The 25,303-nt window shown below is 42.4% G+C and overlaps 1 protein-coding gene across 1 annotated transcript in view; it reads right to left on the bottom strand.

Annotated features, from left to right (window-relative positions):
• Positions 1-1,674: 1,674 nt before the first annotated feature.
• anos1a (anosmin 1a) overlaps positions 1,675-25,303 on the bottom strand; it is a 29,567-nt gene continuing 5,938 nt past the window's right edge. Inside the window, exons 3-14 of the mRNA XM_070957753.1 lie at positions 15,365-15,430; positions 14,792-15,014; positions 13,201-13,385; positions 12,492-12,621; positions 11,374-11,579; positions 10,371-10,497; positions 9,272-9,379; positions 8,948-9,036; positions 7,099-7,270; positions 6,224-6,447; positions 5,576-5,717; positions 1,675-3,979 (exon numbers count right to left, since the gene is read on the bottom strand). Of these exons, the coding sequence (XP_070813854.1) occupies positions 3,927-3,979; positions 5,576-5,717; positions 6,224-6,447; positions 7,099-7,270; positions 8,948-9,036; positions 9,272-9,379; positions 10,371-10,497; positions 11,374-11,579; positions 12,492-12,621; positions 13,201-13,385; positions 14,792-15,014; positions 15,365-15,430 (1,725 nt within the window). The 3' untranslated portion in view covers positions 1,675-3,926. The remainder of the gene's footprint in view (positions 3,980-5,575; positions 5,718-6,223; positions 6,448-7,098; positions 7,271-8,947; positions 9,037-9,271; positions 9,380-10,370; positions 10,498-11,373; positions 11,580-12,491; positions 12,622-13,200; positions 13,386-14,791; positions 15,015-15,364; positions 15,431-25,303) is intronic.

The raw sequence follows: 25,303 nt of genomic DNA, 5'->3' as shown, positions 1-25,303 counted from the left end.
CAGTGTGTGCTGGGCTCTCACACCTCAAAGCCTTTATTGGATGTGATATAATTCTCACACCTCACCAATGTGTCATTTTTCTGAATTAACTTGGAGCTCTCTTGAATACTCAGAAAGGGCCTGTTGATCTCAGCATCCAGTTGCTCATGACTGCCTTGTCGCACAGACATGTAAATGGATGCTTAGAGCTCTTCAGCTGTGATTCAGCTCTGTGATACATCGTCCATGTACCTCAGCAAACAAAGCCTAAAAAGTGGATCAGAACAGATTAACACCTAATGGTGAAAAAAACAACTTAATCATTTCACTGAGGGTGTGAAATGATGTCTTTGCAACTGCCATGTTGCATCTTCAATTCGCTCAGTGTAAACTGTCACTAATTCATGTCGCACCTAAAGATGATCATGAAATCAACACTTTCATCTCAAAAGAGCAATTTTTCTTTTTCACAGATGATACAGAAAACAGGTGGGAAAAGATGAAGCCAGGAAGAAGAACAAAACATGACACATGAGGAGTCGGAACTCTTTTTTTTTTTTGTCTTTTTCGACTGTGCTGATCGTTTAAGACTTTTTTGACGAATACTTTTTTGTCTCCATATCCACGACTCCCCACTAGGTTCAGCTGTACTTTGAGTTTGGTGCCAGTTTGCAACCAAAATTATTTGTTGAATATGGCATATATCATCTGCGATGATGCAGTTTGCCTGTGAGCATGCTGACAGACTTTAATTCTGCTTTGCTCAAAATACAGCCTCACAGAGCTGCTAGCATGGATATAGATGCCTAGCTTTGATAGAACTGAAAGCATAATGACATTTACTGATAACGCTGAATAGATCTTTGTTGATTAGTCCATGCTGTTTAAGACCATCAGTCTAAATGTTGGACATGAATTAAGGACCTGCAATCCGGCTGGCGACCGGTTCAGGGTGTACCCCGCCTCTCGCCCATTGTAGCTGGGATAGGCTCCAGCCCCCCGCAACCCCAAAAGGGATAAGCGGTATAGATAATGGATGGATTATTGGGGTAACCTCTCATATTTGACAAAGCATATTTGACGAGCAAACATATGCAGTGAACTGTCATTTTCACTGTCATTATCTTTTTCATTTCACCTCCAGTCTTTCTTCTGAATGAGTCAGTTGTATTCTGCTGTCCTCCTCTCACTTTGGTAAACATATTGAGGCTGGCTGGTGGAAAACCTGGAAATGGTCATAAACCCCTGCACTGTGCCTCTGTATGTAGCCTTTTCCTGTAGTCGCGTTGCAGGCTAGTGTTTTAGAGGCTACTTTATCATGGGGATACATTACATCTGAGCTCCATTATCATATGCAGAGAATAAGGGAGGCTAAATATAGCTTTTCCAAACACTAAACTCTATTAACTTGTCTACCTGTGACACACATATACACACGCATCAGGAATAAACCCAGAGGCGTATGAATAGGGGGAATGAGGCATGATGCAATCATTGCTAAAACCTTGAGATTTTCTCAGTAGTGCTTGTGCGTGTGTCCCTTCTGCACTGTTTTTCTTATCCGCAGGGGAATACAGCCTCAGTTACAGCATCATTATAAATTCTCCCAACAGACAAAGGTTACCACTGGATACTGGAGGAAAAAAAGAAAACTGATGAGCAAGCAGAGGGAAAAAGATGAAATGTACACAAATTGACATGGAATTTATCTTTAGTTAAAAAACATCTTTATACAGGGTCTCTAGAGTTACAAAAGGCTGAGCACGCATACAGTACACAAGTATAATGTTTACAGTAAACACTCATCCACACAAATACACGGTATATTTGGGTGGATGGAACTAATAAATACATACATTTTATACAGCATTTACAGAATAAAAGGGAGCTACATATTATATATTAAACAACAAATCTCATCAGTGACTCGGTTGCAGGAATTCATTTTTCAGGTTTTAAAAAATACTGACGGCACCACTCAGTAACACTGGCATTTTGGGTGTTTGCATGCAGTTCCACAGAAACAATTTTGTCACGGTACGGTGGGGAATTAGGGCTAGGTATCAAACCTAAATCATTCTCGAGTAGAGAATAATATCAGTGCTGTATATGTAAAATATCATCTTCATATTCAATTTGCTGCTGTTCCAATGTTGATGCCAATGGGAAGTCTTTTGTTTGCAGCTATTAGTGGCTGTGACCTAAACATACAGGTAATAAAACTGGTACCACTAATGTATGCATGTTATTATGACGTATACCTGCATATCACAAAGAAGTGCTGAGATTTATCTCTCTGCTGGGAGTCAGTAACACAGTGAATTAACTGATGCATAATTCCTAGAGCATGTTTGACCTTGCACGGTGGCGCAGCAGGTAGTGCGCGTGCCTCACAGCAAGAAGGTTGCCGGTTCGATCCCCGGGTCAGGCAGGGCCTTTCTGTGTGAAGTTTGCATGTTCTTCCCGTTGCATGGGTTCTCTCCCACAGACCAAAAACATGCTGGTCATTAGGTTAATTGATGACTCTAAATTGTCCGTAATGTGAGTGTGAATGTTTGTTTGTCCTTGCATGTGGCCCTGCAATCGGAACCGGTTCAGGATGTACCCCGCCTCTCGCCCATTGTAGCTGGGATAGGCTCCAGCCCCCCCGCAACCCCAAAAGGGATAGGCGGTATAGATAATAGATGGATGGATGTTTGACCTTCTGTGTTGTAATTTATTATATTTAAAGGTCACATTAACTTTGACTACGTTTACATGCAGTCAATATTCGGGATATGGTCAATATTCCGATTTCTGAAACATTCGGAATAACCTGTTTACATGCGTGAGCAAACAGGGTTATTCCTGTATACATGGTAATTGTAATCAATTGGGATATCCCGATCAAAACAGCGACGCACGGACAACGTGTCGATGCACGGAGAACGTCATGACGCAATGCGCGTCATTTCAGCTTCATCTTCCAGTATCCAAATCAACAACAGCAGCAGCAGCACGGTAGATAATGAACAGCCCGGGGCCGGTAGCAGTCGCCGTCGTTTGCGCTTTGGTGCTGGTACTGACCTACTACCAGTACTTGACACTATTCTGTCTCACTTTCTTCATTAATGGAAGGTGAGAACGTGAAGAAATAGGAAATTGAGCCAGAGCTGTGCCATCCATATCCATGCTACCTGCACTCAAAAGACCAAGATTCCTTGCGAATAGAACATGCACAGAACACAAATTAATGTTCCGTTCAATAGGGATATTCGGAGGTGTATAAATGACCAAATATTCGGGTTAGAAAAGGAGTAACCCAGGGGTCATATTCGGATTTTTAAAAGCCAGAATATGAGCATATTCCGGTTTTTCAAAAGGGTTATTGGTGTTTACATGGCCGTGCGCAACCGGGTTATTGCTGATATTCTGGTTATGAAAGGGTTACTTGACTGCATGTAAACGTAGTCTGTGAGACCTCTGCATTGCTGATATGAATCAGTGAGACAATGGTTGATGATTGGCAGCTTGTCACAGTATTTATATCACAAATGTGAATCTGTTCCAGATTACCAATATTCATAGTGATTCTTATTTTATTTAAGGCTGTACTTTTGTTCGCTGAAGAGCGTACAGAAATTTCCACCAACGGTGTCGTCTGAAGCAGTCCAGCAGTTATTTTTGCTAAATCTGCACTATGGGCTTTTACTCTGAAATCAAGTGTAGAAGCATGTAAAGACTGCAAATCTGGTCGGTGGTGGTTTCATTGACGCTACAGTGTGTGTAGTAGCTTTAACAGTAACAGTGGAGTCCATTGTAATGTATTGCAGGGAGGGATTACAACGGCTGCTGCTAGGAATGAAGCATCATGAAGCTGGCAAGGCGACACTTGACAATAGTCATCCCTGCCCCTGTGGATTCTTGAGCTTGGGAGACTTGGTTCATGCAAGCTGATCGGTTGCCTCTCATTGCCTCTCAATGATTGGTTGTTTATGGTAGTGGTTCTTCAGCCTGGGTTCTGAAAGGAGAGGGACACCTGTAAAAACTTAATTGTTAATTTATCCTCTAAAATCAATATATTCCTTATAAAAGTGGAGAAGAAAGTTTGAAAGCAAGACTTATACAAACAAACCTGTGCATCTCGCCATGCAGGATATTAAATAATCAAGTCATAATTTGTTTTTGTGACAATAAACCAAACAAGGACATTTGAATCTCTGTCTGTGCATCTGACCTCGCACACCTACACAGGTGCTTTCTGTTATTCTGGCTGTTTGGGCATGTCCTCTAACTCCACATACTAATCATAATAATTTAAGTTGCATAAGTTGTCCAACAATAACCAACGCAACAAAGCTAACAGGGGCATATGGGAGATGTCAATCAAGCACCATACATGCCCACACAATCCTGAGAAGAGGTCTAATCAGGCATGATAAGTGGAAAAAAATGCCTATTGAAGGAATGTAGGTGTGTAGGAGCTCTAAAAAGAGTCAAGAAAAAAGAAAAAAACTCAGCCACTTTCTTGTGTTTGCTTCAGTGATCGACACCTGCTTATCAATTGAAAAGTTACATGAGTGCTGGAGCCTGTCGCAGCTCACATGTAGCGGGGTCCCCACCAGCACAGGGCTGCCAGAGACAGACAATCATTCACACCTTCACGCAATTTACACTCTTTAAAGGGAGAATGTGGAAAAATTGTCGAAGGTTGCTCCTTACAAATAGGGGGCAGCATATCACCAGGGTAACCACTAACTGCTGCTCTTTGCAGTAGCTATCTTTGGCTTTAGGCACTAGCTGCAGGCAATGGAACCAGGCTCAGCAGCCTCTCAGTGATCCCAAAGGAGGCCAGTTTAAAGACAGGAAAAACAGGGCTGATGTGATTGACAGTCTCTCCAACCAGAACTCTGATTCCGGCAAAGATGAAGACACAGCATGCCGGGATAGGATAGCTGTGAAACGGGAGATCAGCAAGAGAAAGGTAGGTCCTCACCAGCGTGGAAAAGCAATATCTAGACCTGGAATATTTTTACATCTATATTGTAAAATATTGTCAGAAAAAACAATGTTGAGGTGATTGACAGTGGCTCCAACCAGGACTCTGACTCTGGGGACGATGAAACATGGCAGGAGATTTCAGTTTTCAACCACATTTCAATCAGCATGCAAACTTTTCTACTTGCTGCCCTCTTGCTTTCTACTTCATGCACATGCTTTGGTGCTATCAGCAAAATGTTGCTAGCTGTATGGACTGTGAGCACCTGATGAAAGAATTGCACAGCTTAAAAGACACCGAAATGCTGCATCAAATAAGAATGAGCAATTCATTGACTCTGTAACAGCTTCTGTACAATATGCTGAAAATGGGCAGACTTTTGTACACAGAATTATCACAATAAAAGATAATACTATGTTGAGGTCAGGGATATTGATCACACCACTGGCACTGAGGCTGGCCTAAACCCAAGACATTGCCCCAAATATATCTAATATCTTGATCAATTTTCTTGAAAAGTTGGCGGGTCTTTTATGCCCCAATCAAAGGACAATCTTTGATTCATGCAGCCTGGTCTCTGTTTTAATTGTTTTATCTTTCACTTCTCTCCTTCCTTACTGTATTTCAGGGTGCTTTGGTGTCCTGGTGTCTGGAATGTTCGGGTAGTTGCAGGACCTTCACCCTCTGCTGTGATGGCCTGGATTTCTAGCCTGTACAGACTGGCTGGGTGCAGGCCTGACACCACCAGAGCATTAGCATCCTGAAAGAGAGGAGAAAGGGCAAAGGAGTTTGAATGCTCATGGTTTGGAATGTGTTTGGAACCCGGACTCTGATATTTGCCTTCAGGAAAAGTACAAATCTGACTCAGATATGGAATAAAACATAACATTAACATAAGATTTTGGTGTGGTTATCTGTAGCAGTAATTTAAATCTGATTTTATAACATTTTTGTGATTCCAATTTTCAAGCATAACAGTGCCAGCTATTAAAGAACAGTGAATTGCATTAAAATTGAAAATCGAATGTCACCCTCACATATCACCACATACCTTGACAAGATGTTTTGTGATTAAATAATGTATACTGAACATTGGCTGTGAGCATTTAAATTTTAAGATCTAAACTTGTGACGCTGGTCTGTAAAATTATTCCAACAATTATTTCCTTGGAAATGTCCTTGTAAAAACTGTTGTATGAAGTACTTATTGTTAACCTTAACCAAACTCAGAATGTATACACTACTGCAGTCAATAACAGCACTTACTGGGGGTAGGATTTGGGACTGGGAGATGAGACTGTGAGGCAGTTTTTTCCTGTTGTGGCGGTTGGTGGGGATAACCTCGGCCCAGGTCACCTGGTAACCAGTCAGCTGCTGGTGTGGTGAGGCAGTGGACAGATCCCAGCCAAAGATGGCTGTCACATTACTGTCCTGGACCTCAAAGGACGCTGTCAGGTTGGATGCTTTCACCAGGACCTTCTGAGGGGACACTGCCCAAGGAATCACAGCCATGGGTTAAATGAACACAGGTGTTAGTATGGTGAACAGATTCTTATTGCATGTTCCTTATCTGGGAAGCTCATACCAGGCCAGTGAGTGACAAAAGGAGCATGAAAAAGACAAACGATCACTCATCTTGATCAGTGTTTACAGTGTAGTGCTTCTCACACATACTTAATGTTTACATTAAATGTCATGAACATACATCGAAGCAGTCGCGCATTAAACGGCGCTCTGGGGGTGAGGGCTCAGGGGAAATCATAATTTGTCAGTGCTGAAGGCTTTATTCAGAATTAACACGTCAGAGTTGGAAAAACGAGAAACCCTCTGGATATTACAACTTTGGAATAATACACACATAAAAGATGAGTGGAAATAAAGCTTAAAATGCTGAGCGTGTTGTATCGTTGCAATGGTTAACAATTCAATTCAATATTCCTTTATTAGTCCCGCAAAGTGATCCCAGAGTGTATGTGAAATTCTAGCTGTGAGAAATAAAGGGACTGACACGAACATTTTTCCAACTTGGATACATTCAGTCTAGAGTCAGCACTATATGATATGACAGCTTTAAACTACCCTGGTGAAGCCAGGATGTGGCAGCAGTCAAATTTACAATGAAGCGAGCAAGCAAAACAAACCTTTATCTGCAGGACAGGTGATGAGTTGTGGACTTTTGGCCTGGATGGTGGCACAGGATGGAGTGAAGAAGCTGATGCTCTCTGCCAGAGGATGATTCTTCTTGCTGACTGGTTGCAGGATGACTTTATACTTACAGGAGAACAGCAGGCCCTGCAGACTAACAAAGCTCTCCTGGATCAGACAAAAGCAGGAAATGATTAGAAGATCCTCTCTCTACATGCATCATGTCCTGTGTACAGGACTGTCTCAGAAAATTAGAATATTGTGATAAAGTCCTTTATTTTCTGTAATGCAACTAAAAACATGAAAATGTCACACATTCTGGATTCATTATACATCAACTGAAATATGGACAGCCTTTTATTGTTTTAATATTGCTGATTATGGCATACAGCTTAAGAAAACTCAAAAATCCTATCTCAAATTATTAGAATATCTAGGCTAACTAGGCTAACCAGTAGGCTAACCAATCACTTGAATTGTCTAATTAACTCGAAACACCTGCAAGGGTTTCCTGAGCCTTTAAAAACACTCAGCTTGGTTCAGTAAACTAAATCACAAGTATGGGGAAGACTGCTGACCTGACTGCTGTCCAGAGGACCATCATTGACACCCTCCATCAGGAGGGTAAGACACAAAAAGAAATTTCTAAAAGAGCAGGCTGTTCACAGAGTGCAGTTTCAAAGCACATTAACAAAAAGTCTGTTGGAAGGAGGAAATGTGGCAGGAAACGCTGCACAACCAAGAGAGATGACCGCAGCCTTAACAGCATTGTGAAGAAGAGCCGCTTCCAGAATTTGGGGGAGCTTCAAAAACAGTGGACTGAAGCTGGAGTCCAGGTATCAAAAGCCACTGTTCACAGACGTGTCCGGGAAATGGGCTACAATAGCCGTATTCCCATGGTCAAGCCACTCCTGAACTCAAGACAATGGAAGAAGCGTCTGACTTGGGCTATGGAAAAGAAGCACTGGACAGTTGCAGATTGGTCCAAAGTCCTCTTTTCAGATGAAAGCAAGTTTTGTATTTCATTTGGAAGTCAAGGCGCCAGAGTCTGGAGGAAGGCTGGGGATAAGCAAAATGCAAGTTGCTTGAAATCCAGTGTGAAGTTCCCACAGTCAGTGATGGTTTGGGGAGCCATGTCAGCTGCTGGTGTTGGTCCACTGTGTTTCATCAAGTCCAGAGTCAATGCAACTGTATACCAAGAGATTTTAGAGCACTACATGCTTCCGTCTGCTGAACAGCTCTATGGAGATGATGATTTCATCTTCCAGCATGATCTGGCACCTGCCCACAGTGCCAAAACCACCTGTAACTGGTGTGCTGACCATGGCATTACTATCCTTGATTGGCCTGCCAACTCCCCTGACCTGAACCCCATAGAGAATTTGTGGGGTATTGTGAAGAAGAAGATGAAAGACACCAGACCCACCAATGCAAATGAGCTATCCTGGGCATCCGTAACACCGCAGAAATGCCACAGGCTGATTGCCTCCATGCCATGCCGCACTGATGCAGTAATCCGTGCAAAAGGATTCCCAACCAAGTACTGAGTGCATTAATTGACATTTTCAAATGTTTGATTTTCTTTTGCTGTTATAATTTATTTTTTTTTACTTGGTCTGAGGAAATATTCTAAGTTTTCGAGATAGGATTTTTGAGTTTTCTTAAGCTGTATGCCATAATCAGCAATATTAAAACAATAAAAGGCTGTCCATATTTCAGTTGATGCGTAATGAATCCAGAATGTGTGACATTTTCATGTTTTTACTGTAGTTGCATTACAGAAAATAAAGGACTTTATCACGATATTCTAATTTTCTGAGACGGTCCTGTATATCTATAGGTTACCTGTGTGTTGGTCTTCTCTATGGGTCTGGTCTGGTTGCCTCCACAATACTCGGGTCCCCACTGGATTTTGTAGAATTCTACTGTAGGATCTATACAAAAGGTTGATATCTATTTCATTGTCTCAGACAGAGGGAGGTCTTAAGTCTAATAAATCCACAGCAGCTTTACCACATATTGTAACTTCTAGCTAGGACTAGAATATGAATATTTTTTCACCACTAGACCTATCTGTGCACTCAACACACAGAACTGATATGGATCCTCTCTTCTGCCACTGGGTAAAATACCAAAAAAACAAACACACACATCAGCTCATGTACATACCCATGCTGCTCTGCCAGTAAACATGAACCTGGAGCTGCCCGTCCTGATAGAACGGTGTCCCTACATCCAGAATGTCACCTGCAGGGTTTCTTGGAAGGGCACTGGTGGCTTCAAAACAGATAAAATATAATTAAACTCCACGCTACAGTATGGTCAACTTATACAGAGAATTTAATACCTCCATTATAAATTATCAAGAGTGGACCAACTAAGGATAAAAAAACACTGGTATTCAAAAAGACAGAAATGGGAGCTCATAAGTCCTGACATCACTTCCTGTCCAGGCTCTGTTCCTCTACCTCAATACAATGAGTTTGATCATATTGAGGACATGATATTTACATTGGACATGATGAAACAAGGTTCTTCTGCTACACACAATTCTACTGATTCATACTGACCAAAACTCAAGAAACAGCCCAAACCAATGCTAGACTGAAAGCTACGAGAAATATTGCTAACTCTCCATCTGATAAATCAAGGGTCAGACTGGTAAACCCACACCTGACCAGCCAGAGACCGTTCTGATGGGATACATCCAAATACCACAGCACTGGAACTGCTCTGAATAAAATAATCAGTGACCTCAGACTAAATTCTGATAAAAATAAGGTCTCAATCCTCTCAAGTGCAGCCTTTGGTATGACTGACCATAATATCTTAATCATCTCAAACAGCTGGTTTGTCTGTGTTAAACTGGTTTAAAACATTTATCAATGGGACAAAGTTTTACATCGGTCTTGGAAATTGTCTGTCTGTATTGGGGTTGCACAAGGCAGCTGCCTCAGTCCATTACTGTTCTCACGACACATGCTGCCACTTGGTGACATCATTAGCGAGCACAACGTATGTTTCATTAGTTATGCAGATGACACACAGCTGTAGATCTCTGCTGAGCAAAATGATGCTGCAGCTATCGACTCAATTACTAACTGTCTTTTGGAAATAAATAAATGGATCAGCAACAATTTCTTGAAGTTAAATTTTTCATGTGAAGCACTTGGTGCATGTGATTTCTTTGTTGCAAAGCACTTTGAGCTACATGTCTTGTATGAAAAGCGCTTTACAAATGAAGTTTATTGTTATTATAAAGACATACTGCGCTGTGTGGTGAAGTGGAGGATGGCTCGGGGTCCTTTCAGTTGAGTTTGTGCCCAGTAGGACACAGCCTGGACCTCCACAGTGTAGCTCCTGTTTGAGCGCATGCTGTCCAGCTGCATCTGGCTCTGCACACACACACACACACACATTGAAGAGATGACCAGGCACATACACACAAATACACAAGGGAAAGTTGACACAAAACCAGAATAGAAAATGAGAGTCGAGCTGCCTGTTTTCATAAAAAATATAATTCTCATTCATGGTTTTGGTCATTGAAGAGTGTAAAAATCCTCCTTCAAATCTTCGTTGCTGGCTTCTAACATTCTATTTCTCTTGTGGCTTTTCCACAAGCCCTGAAAAAAAAAAAAGAAAAAAAGAAAAATTCTCTAAATCCAACATACCTCTCACCATTCTTTGATGTCAGATCTCTGCTGAGATGGCTGAACATGCTACTATCTACAATGAACATCAAGAAGAATTATGTTGACCTATGAAGATCTTTCCCAAGATCTTAGTCTTGCACATGAAAGACATTTTTAATATTCATCCGAAAGTCTCTCAACAAATATACATGGGAGTCTCATATATAGCTTCACAATCTACAATTTAGTATGTTAGAGTACATTAAGTACCACAGGGCCATGAGCCACAAAGGTCATTTCCACCTTGGTTCTGTTTAACGTTTCTGCCTGGTGGTTTGGTGCTATATAAATAAGATGTAATTTAATTGCTATATGGCAAATATTCCATATAAAGCTAGGAATTCAGGGTTAAGTGGGCTTATTAAATATGACAACGAATGTCTTGCCAGAAGAATATAAACTGAAAAGTTTGAGCAAAGTACTATTAACTGCACTCCCTGACTTGCTGCAGAATATAGCAGCTCAGTCTATAGGACCTGCCACACACATGGTGTTTGAAGACAGAATAGGATGGAGGCCAGCAGTAACAAGCACCCTCAGAACATTTAAAACACTGTAGTATCTGTCAGTCCTCACCTCTCTGACTGTCTTCTTCCTCTTGGTCAGGGATGAAGCAGTAGGCTGTCCAAGTGCGGTCCAGCTCCAGCTAACCTTATAGTGGTGGACGGAAATGTCCAGGTCAGCAGGCATGCTCCACTGCAGCCTGGCAGAGACCACCCTGCCGGGGCCAAAGCTCATACTGGCCACTCTCAGCTCAGTGGGAGCTGGAGGATTGGAGGGGTCTGAGGGTGAGGGGATGCTGTTAGTATACATTCATATGCATTCGTATTGTCACTTAAGGGTCTAACCATAATCTAACCTGACCCAAACCAAAGAGAGCAGAGTCGTAAACACATCAGGAAACACTATTCTGTGATTCTGCAGCTGTGACGCAGACAGTCAAAGGTGAGAGGAGGCAGCTCTTGCTCTCATGAAAGTGTCTGAGATTACGCCTGACCTTTTTCCAACTTTCCCATGGAGCACACACAGAAAAATAATGAATTCTTTGAGAGCTCCTTCAAACAATAGAGATTTTCCCACGAAATCTGTAGAACCACTTGCTATAAATGCTCAATTTTATGGTAAATGGACCATATGGCGCTTTTCAAGTCTACATTCGTACAAAAGTGGCTCCGCCACCTGCTCATTACAAGCATTAACCATTCAAGCGCACTCACACACCAGTGGCAGTGTATCAGGAGCAATGTGTGGACCACTATCTTGCCCAAGCACACTTTGACATGTAGACTGCAGAGGGCAGGGATCGAACCGCTGACCTTCTGATGGTTCAGCTGTGGCTCAGGGGTAGAACCGTTGTCCACTAATCAGAGGGTTAGTAGTTCGATCCCTGACAATCTGTGTCAAAGTGGCTTTGGACGAGATACTGAACCCCAAATTGCTCCCAATGCTGTGCCATCAGTGTGTGAGTGTTAGTGAATGACAGCAGTGATGAATGCAGGCTTCTCTTGTCAGTGAAAAGCGCTAAACACATTTTTCTGTCAATACATTCAGTGCTTTTAAGGATACTTGCTTTAAGAATTACTGTTACACAAAGACAAGCACTCTCTCATACACACAAACACACACACACACACACACACACACACACACACACACACACACACACACACACACACACACACATACACACTGACCTCTGCTGGACTGAATGTGTCTGCTGGGCGAGGTAAAACCTCTGGTCCCATGGGTGTTGACAGCTGCCACTCTGAACTGGTACCAGCGACCTGGCCGAATGTCAGAGAGCCTCGCTCCCTGCTCCGTGGTCTTTGTTGATGAGGCGGAGGAAGCAATACAAGACATGAACCCACAGTCTCAGAAAAGAATAATATATGCCTCATAATCTAACAGTGTAGATGTAAAGTTAAGTTAAAGTTTGTGCCACGTTTGAAGAAAGTCCCTCAAGGCATTCCTGAAATATCATGTTTGCAGAATGGGTTAGAGCTCACAGCGACCTTCGACCTTGACCTTCGGCCTCTGAGCTCCAAAATCAAGAAAGTTCATCTTTGAGTCAATATTTGTGCCAAATTTGAATAAATTCCCCCAAGGCCTTTCTGAGATATCATGAGGAAGGGATGGAGGGACAAACAGACAACCCAAAAGCAAACATGGCATAGTGTTTCTACAAGCATGAGGCTGGCTTCATGTATTATTTCCATATCTGTAACTATATCTCCAATAGTTTTATGAGCTAAATGCCATTAAACCTCTTCATAGCAGCCACTTTTAATAATATTTGTGCCTCCAGAACAACAGAAGTCTTCTGAATTAGCTCTACGTTTTTACAGATACTGCTGCAAAAGTCTTCAAAACCAACCAACCACAGGTTGGGTGCAGCGAGCTAACCTGTGCGACCACCTGCCAGGAGGTGGCAGTGTCCTCACTGGGCTGGATGCCAAAGTTCCACCTCCTCTGCAGGACGAAGACAACGGGCTCTGCTGTGATGTTTAAGCGGGAGGACCAACGCACCTCCAGCTGACCGGAGGAGAGCTCTTCAAAGCCTAGCTCCTTTCTCGGCTTCAGAGGAGCACCTGGGAGACCAAAATGACCCTCTTTCATAAAAAACATCCACCAAAAGTAGAATAGAATAAAGGCCCATTTATACCCTCCGGATCCGGACGAAATCCGTCCGTCCGTCCCATACGTTGCCTCCGTAGGGGGCCTTCATACCTCAGTCCGTTTTCAGCATTTTGTCAGTGTGTCCTCTAGGGGGCAATGTTGAGTCATAAATTACAGAGCCGTTGTCATGGCAGCCGTTGCCTCGTCAACGCTTCTGTCAGCATATACCGGCATCAGTAATGGCGTCAGTAGAGGAGGTTATTATAATGACAGTACTGAGAAATAGGAAAAAAAGAAAAAATCAGAGGTCTGCGAGGCGGTGGCATGTAAGGCCAGTGAGAATTTTTCTCACTCGTGTTGCCCATGCGGGAAATGGATGAAGAAAGGCATTTCTCCTACTTTCGGATGTCTGCCGCAACTTTCGACCAGTTGCTTCACCGGTTCTCTTCTTCTTCGGTTTTTAGTTTGACTCATTTTGCTCATTTTGACTCTACACTGCCCCCACGACTTCCGGTGGTTTCGAGTGGTTTCGTCCGGAGAGCTCCGGATGGCTAAGCTCAGAACCGACGGACAAACTGACGGATGAAACAGCCTCCGGATACGGACGAAAGCGCCCATGTCTGTTATTTACGGAGGTTATAAATGGGCCTTAAGACTGAGGCGATGATTTGTGACCACATAGTCAATTTATTTATTATTATTAGTTTCCCCACATCAGTCCTCTTCTATCATGTGTGTTAGCATCAGTGCTGCATGCTCACAGGATCTCTTTGATCCATCTTCTGACAATGGAGCCCTAAGTAGGGCAAGCTCCACATGACTCAGACTTACAGCGACACAGCCGCACACTATTTGTTAGCAAGACATTTTCCACCTGGAATTACCTCATTTATCTGGGAAATAGCCCGACATAGGCTGGGATGACATCTTTTTTTGAGCTTGACAAGTTTAAGTCTGTCCCAGTAAGTAATGCTTAATAATAATAACACCACAGCACCTTTCTGTCAATAAATGCAGCTCTATAATAGAAAACACTGATTAGCAGTGATGATGAGTGTGTTTCAGCTATAGTCCCTGATTTGACAGAAGGCCTGTGTATAATTCTATGCAGAGATGGCACAGCTGCAGTATTGAATTATCTCCAACAAGATGTCAGGATCGTAATTAATGTTCTGTGTGTTGCTAAATATCAGTTAGTTAAGCTGTTAGGCTAAACAGTGAAATTATTTCAAAATAGAGCAGCTGTACTCAGGATGAGCTCTGAGCTCACCAAATCTGTTTGTAGAGCTCATTGAATTGTATACATTCCTTTCACTAGATAGATAAGGGCTGATATTTTGGATGTGAATCGATATACAATTCTTCTGCTTCTACCCACCTTTATAAAGGTCTTTGGGAGACTGACAGGTGTGGCCACAGCCGTTGGAGCAGCATTTCTTCTGAGCAGAGCACTCTTGGTCGTGATCACAGCTCTCCACGCAAGCCGCTGCAAAGCCACTGGTTCTCTCTGGAGGTGGACAGCTGCCCTGCTTCACTGTCAGTACTGACTGAAGGAACTCACAGCTGGTCACACACTCCCAGTGCTTCTTGGGAAAGACTCGCTGGAGGGGGGGATACATTTCATGATTAGTGATACAAATGTGAAGGTAAAGGTAAAGTAGATATCATGTTTGTTTGTTTTTTTGCTTAGATGCCTGTGACCGCTTACAGTATAATATTCCCTATTGAAATATCACAGAGATATACTGAACATGCAGTATAAGAACTTCTACATTTAAACTGAATGACCACATGACAGTTTGGGATGAATCATATTTGAAATAGTTGTTAAGATAAGAAAATAAAATAATTGGGATGGTGTGGGTCCAGATCCTGGTTCATTTCTTGCAGCTCTGCATTGGGAACACAAACGTATTTAAACACTACAGTGTGAGTGTGTGTTCTCATGTACCTCACACAGCTCCCTGCAGTTGCTTTTCCCCCTCATCTCCCACGAATCTTTGCAGGGCTCCAGGCACTGTGGAAGTGAAAGCAACAATTGTGAGCAGTGATACAAATTACAGTCAGATATGAACAAGGTGAGGCTGAGGTGAATGGATGGATGAATTATTAAATTAGTGATTCAAACATGCATCTGAGGTCAGCAGATGCCTTGACCAAGGCACTGGCTTACAGCTGGAGTTGGTCCCTGCCCAGTGCTCATCAAGAGTTGGTTAATAGGCAGGGAACAAATTTCACTATATTGTATGCAGAAGTATGATTGTACGTGAAAATAAATATTCTGTGAGGGCTCTGTTTAGGTTAGGTTTCAAGAAGGTGGTTAAATATTTTGATCCCTTTTCCAATATTTAACCAAAACCACCATCTTTCCAAAACTGCATATACGTTATTAGCTTAAAGCTAACACGACATGGGACACAGGCAAGGCCTTAGGCAGGATTTTAGAAATGCCGAGCTCGTCATTCATGTGTGCTCTGCAGCTCAGGCTAATGACAATAAACAGAAGAATGGAAACAATGTCAGCAGAATTTCGACAAAGTGGGCATGTGTCTATTCTTATCTTAGCGCACTTTAGATGTTGAATAGTCAATATATTTCATGGCCTTGTGAATCAGCCAGTGGCTCTTGGGAATGCACATTAGCCAAGCACGCATTATATCTCAAATGAAGACCATTGTTAAGTGACACATGTGCTGTAACACATCTTGTGCATCAAGATCACAGTGTTTGAAAGTTTTTAATAAAACAGAATGAGGTTGCAGCTGTAGAGACTTGAAAAACAAGCTGGCACCAGCGATATAAGTCAGTCAACACATGATGTGGATGAGCCTATAATGGCTGCTAATGTGCTTCATGGTCAATTGTATCCCTTTATTTCTTCTTTGAATACCTTAAAATGTACCAATTGGAGCTTGTGTGCCTGTGTTTTTTATGTCCTTTTGTGATGATGAGGTGGTTGTTTTGACTGATCCATCTATCATCATGTTGATGTCACTGCCTTTGTAGGCTTCTAGCTACTACAAAACTCATTCAGATATTCACCGTACAAACATCCACCCTGTATGACTTCTGTCTACAAATGTGGCACTAATTGAACTGGGAACATTGGAATTTGAGTGAACATATTCCAAGTTGTAATTACATTTACACAAAAAGCAAATGAGTTGGATTTAATCATATTTTGTAGGAAAGCGGGTTGAGCGAATTGGTTCTGCAAGCAGTCTGACATGCTGCTGTCTTGTCTTGTTTGCTGTACTATCCAGAGTCAATAGGAGAATGTAGGCGTTATCTGAAAAGGCTCATGCTACAGTCTATGTAAGCACACACAAAGTGAGGGCCAGCTAATGAATGTTATCCTGCATTCTTGGGCAATTTTTGGAGCATGTCACCGATTAACAGCGTCGCCCTCTGTACCATAAAGTGGAATGCTGCACCATTAAGCAGAGGCAGCCCAGGAGAGCGAGCGTACGCCGATTGTAATTTTATGCTGTCGTGAGTAACAGTGGGAAGGAGAGCGATGAACGGCAGCATCACAAGGACGTGACAGGTTGGCTGAAAGTTAGAGAATCAGTGTAACCTCTGAGTTTACGGAGGTCCTTCCCAGCTTTATGAAGCCTACAGCTTAATCTTTTGGCAGTATGATGAAGCATACTTGATACCAACATCTCATATAAGTGTGCACTGCACTCTTGTGGCCTGAAGGATGCAAAATACTTAAAAACCCGAACACTCAATATATTTAGCAAAATTACAGCACGAGGGAAGACTATATGCTGATGTTTCTGCAGGAGGCCGTGTGTGTGACTGTATGCTGTTATTGTGCTGCTGTGCCAGGCTACTTATTTTGTCCAAAGCTAAGGGAGTTTCAGCTTTATAAAATATCTGGCAAAGACTGGCTTTTCTCACCTTCCTGGGGTATGTTATCTTCCAGTGAAATAGTCGAACAGGCTCATTTTTAACAGCTGTTGGAGATTGTGAAGGGATGTTTCGGCTCACTGTTAAAAACCTTGCAAGTGTAAAAGCTCCGCTCTACACCCCTCCTTCACAAACCACAACCTCCTCTATTCCCTCAAATGTGCACTCAGTCTAGCTTCACTTTGTTTAATATTCATACAGCTATATGCCGAGGCTTCAGACTCCTAGAAAGAAATACTTTCTTTAATGACAGAAAGATCCTTTAAAAATCACCATCCTTTCTCTCTCAACCAACTCTGATATGATGAATATGACATGCCCCAAAGCACAGTTTCCAAAGCATGACCAGTGTTTTTATAGCCTATTTACGCATTTTTCCAGACCTTCCAGGCAGCTGTTGCTTTTCATTCATTCCACTACAGCATGAAAATCAACTCACATAGACTTGGAATGTGCTTGACATAGCTGTCGATGCATATAATTCCTGCTTTTATACTAAGTAATCATGGTTATATTAAGATTATGTTTCAAACAAATATGCTCTTGTAACACAACACAGCGGCAATGGAAATTTAACAACAATAAAAGCAAGAAGATTTAAATTTTATACAAATTACAATGTTAAATAAATGCAAACCAATGGCTGCCCAGAAGGGCAGTTTCTGTTTCAGCAACAAAGAAGTAATACCACTCTATTATTCCGTCTTTTAGCTTCCTGTCTACCCATCTATCTGAGTAGCTTCAAAATATAATAAACTGCATAAAGGCCTGACATGGGAAGAAACCAAGAAACCTGTAGTCAGGCAGACATCGACTGCCATTTACATCTGGGATCAGCTGGTCATGTTACTGTTACAATTGTCAAGGTGTCTGGTCAGAGTGTGTTGGAATTTATATTTTGTTATGAGTTTATAACAATATCACATCATAACAGAATAAGTTGCCTGATTGTGGGTGTTCAGAATGTGTTCATTTTACTGGTTCTACATCCCAAACAGTGTCAAAAAAAACCCCATCTGATTTAGTCACTCACTACGTTTACATGCAGTTCATATTATGGTCAATATTCCGGTTTCTGAAACATTCGGAATAACCTGTTTACATGCGTGAGCAAACAGGGTTATTCAATTGGGATATCCCGATCAAAACAGTGACGCACGGGCAACGTGTAGACGCACGGAGAACGTCATGACGCAATGCGCATCATTTCAACTTCATCTTCCAGTATCCAAATCAACAACAGCAGCAGCAGCACGGTAGATAATGAACAGCCCGGGGCCGGTAGCAGTCGCCGTCGTTTGCGCTTTGGTGCTGGTACTGACCCACTACCAGTACTTGACACTATTCTGTCTCACTTTCTTCATTGATGGAAGGTGAGAACGTGAAGAAATAGGAAATGGAGCCGGAGCTGTGCCATCCATATCCATGCTACCTGCACTCATAAGACCAAGATTCCTTGCGAATAGAACATGCGCAGAACACAAATTAATGTTCCGTTCGATGGGGATATTTTGATAGGCGTATGACCAAATATTTGGGTTCGAAAAGGAGTAACCCAGGGGTCATATTCCGGTTTTTAAAAACCGGAATATGACCAGTTTTTAAAAACCGGAATATGAGCATATTCCGGTTTTTCAAAAGGGTTATTGAGGTTTACATGGCCGTGCGCAACCGGGTTATTGCTGATATTCTGGTTATGAAAGGGTTACTTGACTGCGTGTAAACGTAGTGATTGTTTGTGACAAGTGTAAACATAATGATAACTTAATAACCTGCATCATTATCCATTATTAGCATTAAAGCTCTTGAACATTTTCACCATAGAAACAGGTACTGCAACACATGACAAGCTAGTTGGAAGCTAGCTGACGCAGAATGTTACTTTGTGCTGAAGATGTTCTTTTAAATCTGTCTGTGGTGGAGTCACGCCATAGAGCATTCTACAAATTTACCAGTCTTTCTGATAATGTGTTGGTGGCATCAAATTCAGAATAAGGATGAAATATACTGTCTTTGTACTGTTTTCAGTTAAATATATGACAGAAAGGATTAGCAAATTCTCAACTTGCACTGCATGAAAAACCACATTTCCAACCAGTAAACCCCCGCGAAGGGGTTACGGGGGAGCTCGCCCGCTCCGAATATCGTCGGAAACGGACCCTCTGTCGGCGGGGGGCGTGGTTATTTGCACCTTCACAAAGGTGCGAATAGGTCTAATTAGCACATGAATACCACCAACGTTGATCTACTCAGGCTGGCCTTCTGGCTTCACAAACAACCATTGGATGATTCCACAGGCATTTTAAAAGGAAACCCTCATGTGATTGGATAGCAACTCTGCTGTTATTGGTCATCTGCGCACCACAAAGAAGAGGGGTTCACTGATAAGAGTCTCTGGGTTGGAAATATTATCTAACATTAGATCATAACCAATCCAATTAGATCATGTTGGAAGATTTAAATAATCAAAGAAATTAGGCAGCTGCTACTCATGCTCAAATTCACACAGCGTCTACTGATGGTGTATCATTTCACCCACCTGCAATGCATTCACTACCAATCAGAACGTTCATTTTTATGACCCGCCCTGTCCAATCACCAGTGCCCACAGATTTAACTTCAATTCACACATTACTATTCTACAGGGCTCCATTTTTGTCAACCCTGCGGCAGATCACACCCAGGTGATCACAGGCAAGTACACCCTGCATGGTGTCATGATGCACTGGCAGTTTGGGAACCCTATGGAGAGTTTTTTCTCTTACAAAACTTATTATTGTCTGGGACGTGCAGAGTTTCAAAGCATAAGAAGAGTTATCAAGTCAGTAAACTCGCTCCATAATGTCAGTTCCACAGAAATATCTTGTTTTAACCTCCCATATTTTGATAAGATTCCATCCATCCATCAATTTTCTATACCGCCTATCCCTTTCGGGGTTGCGGGGGGTGCTGGAGCCTATTCCAGCTGTCAACGGGCGAGAGGCGGGGTACACTCTGGACAGGTCGCCAGTCGATCGCAGGGCACAAACACACAACCATTCACACTCATACTCACACCTAGGGGCAATTTTACAGTCACCAATTAACGTAATGAGCATGTTTTTGGTCTGTGGGAGGAAGCCGGAGTGCCCGGAGAGAACCCACGCATGCACGGGAAGAACATGCAAACAAAGGCCCGACCCGGGAATCGAACCAGCAACCTTGTTGCTGTGAGGCACACACACTACCTGCTGCGCCACCGTGCAGCCGTTTATAAGATTCCACATATTCATAATTATGCTCTGTTATTATTCTAATCATTGAAGGCCACTTGGTGTTTGTAATGTCTGATGGTAAAATGCTGTTTCAGGGGCTTATACTATCCTATACTAGCTGCCTATACTATACAGTGACTAGCCACATTGGGGGGGGGCTGCCAAACGGATTACACAGCGCACGTGGAGTGCAGCTCTTCCTGCTATGTAATGAAGACTCCTTAAAGCATGTCTGATAGCCCTGTGCTAGGCCTGACATCTCCCATCTCCCATCTTCCCTTCCTGGTCTCCACAGGAGAACTCGTCCACTAATCCAGACCGACATTCCCGCCCTCGTCCCATTCCCAGCGTCATCTCGGTGTCAGTTTTCCGCTCCATTTCAAGCTTAAATCAAGCATTCCATTCCACTGTACTGCAAATATAGCTGACCGGGGAGGACTTTCTGATGCAGTTGAGATTTGAGAAAGGACCTTAGTTCCTACTGGTGGTGAAGGTGACAGAGATCTTGTCTCTGTTGCAGAATTTGGAATTGGTTTGAGATCCAAGCTGTTCTTTTAGAATGTCACTTATAGTTATTTGGCTGCAGTGTAAAGCTGTGCATGTGTATGTGTGTCTTTTGGCACTTTGTATGTAGCACTCCTCCGTGACCAACCACAGATAATGGGGCGAACAACTTCTCTGCTGACCATGCAAAATGCTGTTCTGGTGCTCGACACTGCTTGATTCGCTGCCCAGACAAACCCGTCTGAGAGCAAAAGGCCCAGTGTTTGCTTCCTGTTTCAACAACTCGCACTGTCTTTGAAAATGTTCCAGACCTTTAAACATCCACAGACAAGGCCTCAGTTTTTCCCAAGGAACATACTGCAAGCAAATTATTTCACAATTACACTTCTCAATTGAAAATGTGAGTTGCAAGCGAAAGAAAAGGATGTCTGGCTCTTAGTCAAACATCACAACAAGGCTGTAGGGAGTACTGAAGTCAACTATTGGCTGCCAAGTGCTACTAAAAGGTCATTACAGCTAGCCCAGTGCCAATTGTCTAGGTTGTGATCTAAGACCCCACTGTTAGTGCATACACACAATTTCCCTCCATGGCTCCAATGCTACAGCAGTGCCATCCTGAGCTCTTTTTAAAGAGCTCAATTGAACTGGACTGTGTGGGAGTGTGTTGTTAATCAACTCTGGCACTTGCAAATGGCTGTCTGCCTGGAGGAGATAGTGACAGAAGGATTAACAAGCACTCATTACCACCAGGGTCCATGAGGACGACATGGGGCCAAATGGTCACGAGCCAAAGTGATGGGCTGTCTCACAGCAACAAGCTTCAACCGGCTTCTTAAAAAGCCACTCGGAGCTTAAGAGCTTGACAGGGTATCAATACTGTGATTGCCACATTACTGGAAGTTGTCAGTGTGAAACAAGGCATGAGGAATATTTCTAAAACCAAACATTGATAGTGAACCAAGTGTCAGGAGGTGGAAAAAATGAATGGGAACTGATTACTCCAAACTCCAAGATGACGGCTATTCATCTGAATGAGAAAACTGCTCACCCAGCATATAAGCTCAAAATGTTTTCTCCTGTGATTTTAAGACAATGTCACGAAGAAGATATTCATAGTGTAGCACTCGATTGTTCACGTGAAAAGTGACGGAAACAGTTGTGTAACAAACGAAAAAAGAGAGCTGGAGAGAGAAGCCTGGAACCTGGCCCCTCTCTCACCTCTCCTCAGCCGGCCAATCACTGGGTGAAGTGGGTGGAAATGCCGGATTACCAGTCTCTGACACTGGAAAGGTGTGGGAGAAGCAGGGGTTCTGAAGCTCAATAACCATTCGACAAACAGTTCTGGCCCCATAACCCTGAGCCCATCTGTCACAACACCACACACAAAAATGAAAACTGGAAACTCCAAGTAAAACCAAAAGACTTAAGTTCACCCATTTAAGCATGCAGATAGTGGTAATTAGGTTGAACCGACCCTTTAAATAAGTATGTATGATCAGCTTTATCCAGAGAGTCCCCGCTCCAGCAGATTTCTTTTGAAATCAAACAGAGAATAGCCTCCAGCAGGGGGCATGTTCTGCTTCACCTTGGACCGCACCATCTTCCTCCAGCCTTTTACACAACAGCTGGTGACATCACAAAAATCTAGATAATACAGACATGGCTTGCCATTCGCTGAACCAAAATCCTAGTAGGTTAAAGTTACTCTGTTGTTCTTGTTGGGAATAGTACCTCAGACATGCCGTTGATCTGACCCTGAAACTGTAGATCTGTTGCAAGCTGGGCCTCCTGACAGTAAAACTTTGACACCAAATGAAACCAGTGTGAGTGTATACTGAAAACTGCTGCAAAGTAGGCCTGGGCGATATATCCATTTTTTTGATTAATTCAAACTTTTTGCCGTGGACGATTTAAAAAAATAATAAATTTGAGTTTTTTCTCCTCTTGCTACGACGTGCCTTTTGCCCCCCCCCCCCCCCCCCCCGGAGCTTCCGTAGACAGGCGCTCCCTCCCTCCTCCCCTTTTGCACACACACACAGCAGCAACATGGCTATCGCTAATGAGAGTGAGTAATGAGTAATGAGTTGGTGCTGGTCGTGCTGTCTACGTCTTACAACACATGTATGTTTAGCGCTGTGGAGACCTGGCTTTGTATGGTCAATGTTCCATATTATAGAATAAAACTGTTGAGGTTGGACGTGGAACAGGTGACTGCATGCTGCAAAGTTTGTCTGAAGCCCATAGCAACAAAAGGCAGCAGCACAACGAACTTATTCCAGCATCTAAGACAGAGGCATCCCGCCAAGTGGGAGAAATGCCACTCTCTACGGGGGGAACAAGACCGCTACAACCAACAAACCTTTGTGATAACAAAAGAACAGCTTGCGCTTTAATTCCCAGAGGGAAATAGGGGTTACCTTAAGTTTTTGATAATATACCAGCAAAACTTGTTTTGAATTATCTCTGTCATTTGTACTTCTTTGTGTCTTCTTTAAAAAGTAGGAAAAAAATCGGAAAAAAATCGTAATTCGAGTTTTTTGTGAAAAAAAAAACAGAGATTTTATTTTTAGGCCATATCACCCAGCCCTACTGCAAAGTTCTGATCATCAAGACACACTGCAGAGGAAGTAGGGCTCATTAGTGGCACAGTCACAGGAGTTTTTCTTAGGAAGGCACCTGACATAGGGTTATGGCATTCCCCATGCAGCCACAGCAATGCACTACGGACCTTGTTCGTGACCTGCATGTTGTAGATTTATCAAGAATGATCAAAAATGATCTGTGACGACAAAAACTATAAGATATCAGTGACATGAACGGTAGACAAGCTGTAATTTCAACTAATGAACTACCCAAAAACCAAAATAAACAATGCGTCTGAACAAGATGTAGTCGAGCACCAAATTCTGCAAAAAAAATAACTGGCCTTTGATCAAGAAGTTATCAACGAGATGAAAGAGTTTTGAATTCAGCAGCAATACTTCAGAGAGTACCTGTCATCACAGAGCACATCTGACAGCTTTTACCACATCTGCATTCAAAGCTCTCCTGATGTACGCTGATGAAATTTTCAGTGCACAGAGGACCAAGCTGCTGAGTAAATTGCATGCAGTCTTTCAGAGCAGAGGTTCCCAAACTTTTCCATGCCATGGCCCCCCAAACAGCATTAGCTTCTGGCCGGGGACCCCCTTTGCAAACCCACCGACAATGCTACAAGATATGTAAAGAAACATCAACTTTTAAAATGATTTTCTTACTTTTATTCACTATTCAATAATTATTACATTTGTTTAGCATAAGAATATTAATGAACATGTTTTCAACACTGTATTATATTCCCACTGAATAATGAACTTTTTAACAAGAACAGAACAAATGAAATCAAACCTCTCTCAATTGTGTGTGTGTTCACTATTCAATAATTATTACTTTTGTTTAGCATAAGAATATTATTAACTAACATGTTTTGCTTTTTTGCTTTTTATTTCTTAACTTACCTCCAATTTTCTGAGGCCCCCCTAGCGGCCCCTACTTTGAAAACCACTGTTTTAGGGGAATGAATTGATTTCACATAACACTGTAAGAGCCGTCTACACAATTAACTACCATTAAACAGGAGTGTAACTTTGAGGGCTCTCCAAACAAAAAGCCACCAAAGGCTAACACTGCTCTCTACACACGCTTCTGTTATTTCCATTTGCTTCTCATGAGCGATCAAGAAAGGGACCTCTGTAAGTGATGTATACCTTTAATGCAATATTGTCTGATAGCCATGCTAATATGTGTGCCTCAGCACATGACTGTGGGGTTTTTCTCTGATCAGAAATGGTATGGTATTATATTATTAGTATTATTATGGTATTGCTTAAGTACATTTGTCATATAAAAAAAACAAACAGGAGTTGCACTAAATTAGAAGAAAAACTAAATCCAATCAAATGCTTTTATCCCACAATAAGCTTTCTTATTCCATCTATTTTGATCACAAAGGAGGAGACATAGTTGAATGTCAGAGGAAAGAGATGCTTAGATAAACTGCAACATACTATCATCATAAGATATCATTATTATTTTATATGTCCTTTGCAAAAGGAGCAGGCCTAAGTCGTTGCTCAGGAGCCTGGTGACCAAAAATAGGTGGCTGCTTCACTTGACCGTCAAGCTACAATAAAATAGCAAGTGCATTAGTTAAGTGTTACTCACAGACCATGAGTAGC

Source organism: Chaetodon trifascialis, chromosome 24 (genome assembly GCF_039877785.1).
Source record: "Chaetodon trifascialis isolate fChaTrf1 chromosome 24, fChaTrf1.hap1, whole genome shotgun sequence".
Taxonomy (NCBI): domain Eukaryota; kingdom Metazoa; phylum Chordata; class Actinopteri; order Chaetodontiformes; family Chaetodontidae; genus Chaetodon; species Chaetodon trifascialis.
The sequence above is the reverse complement of the archived record's forward strand: the minus strand, read 5'-3'. Positions and strand labels throughout refer to the sequence as shown.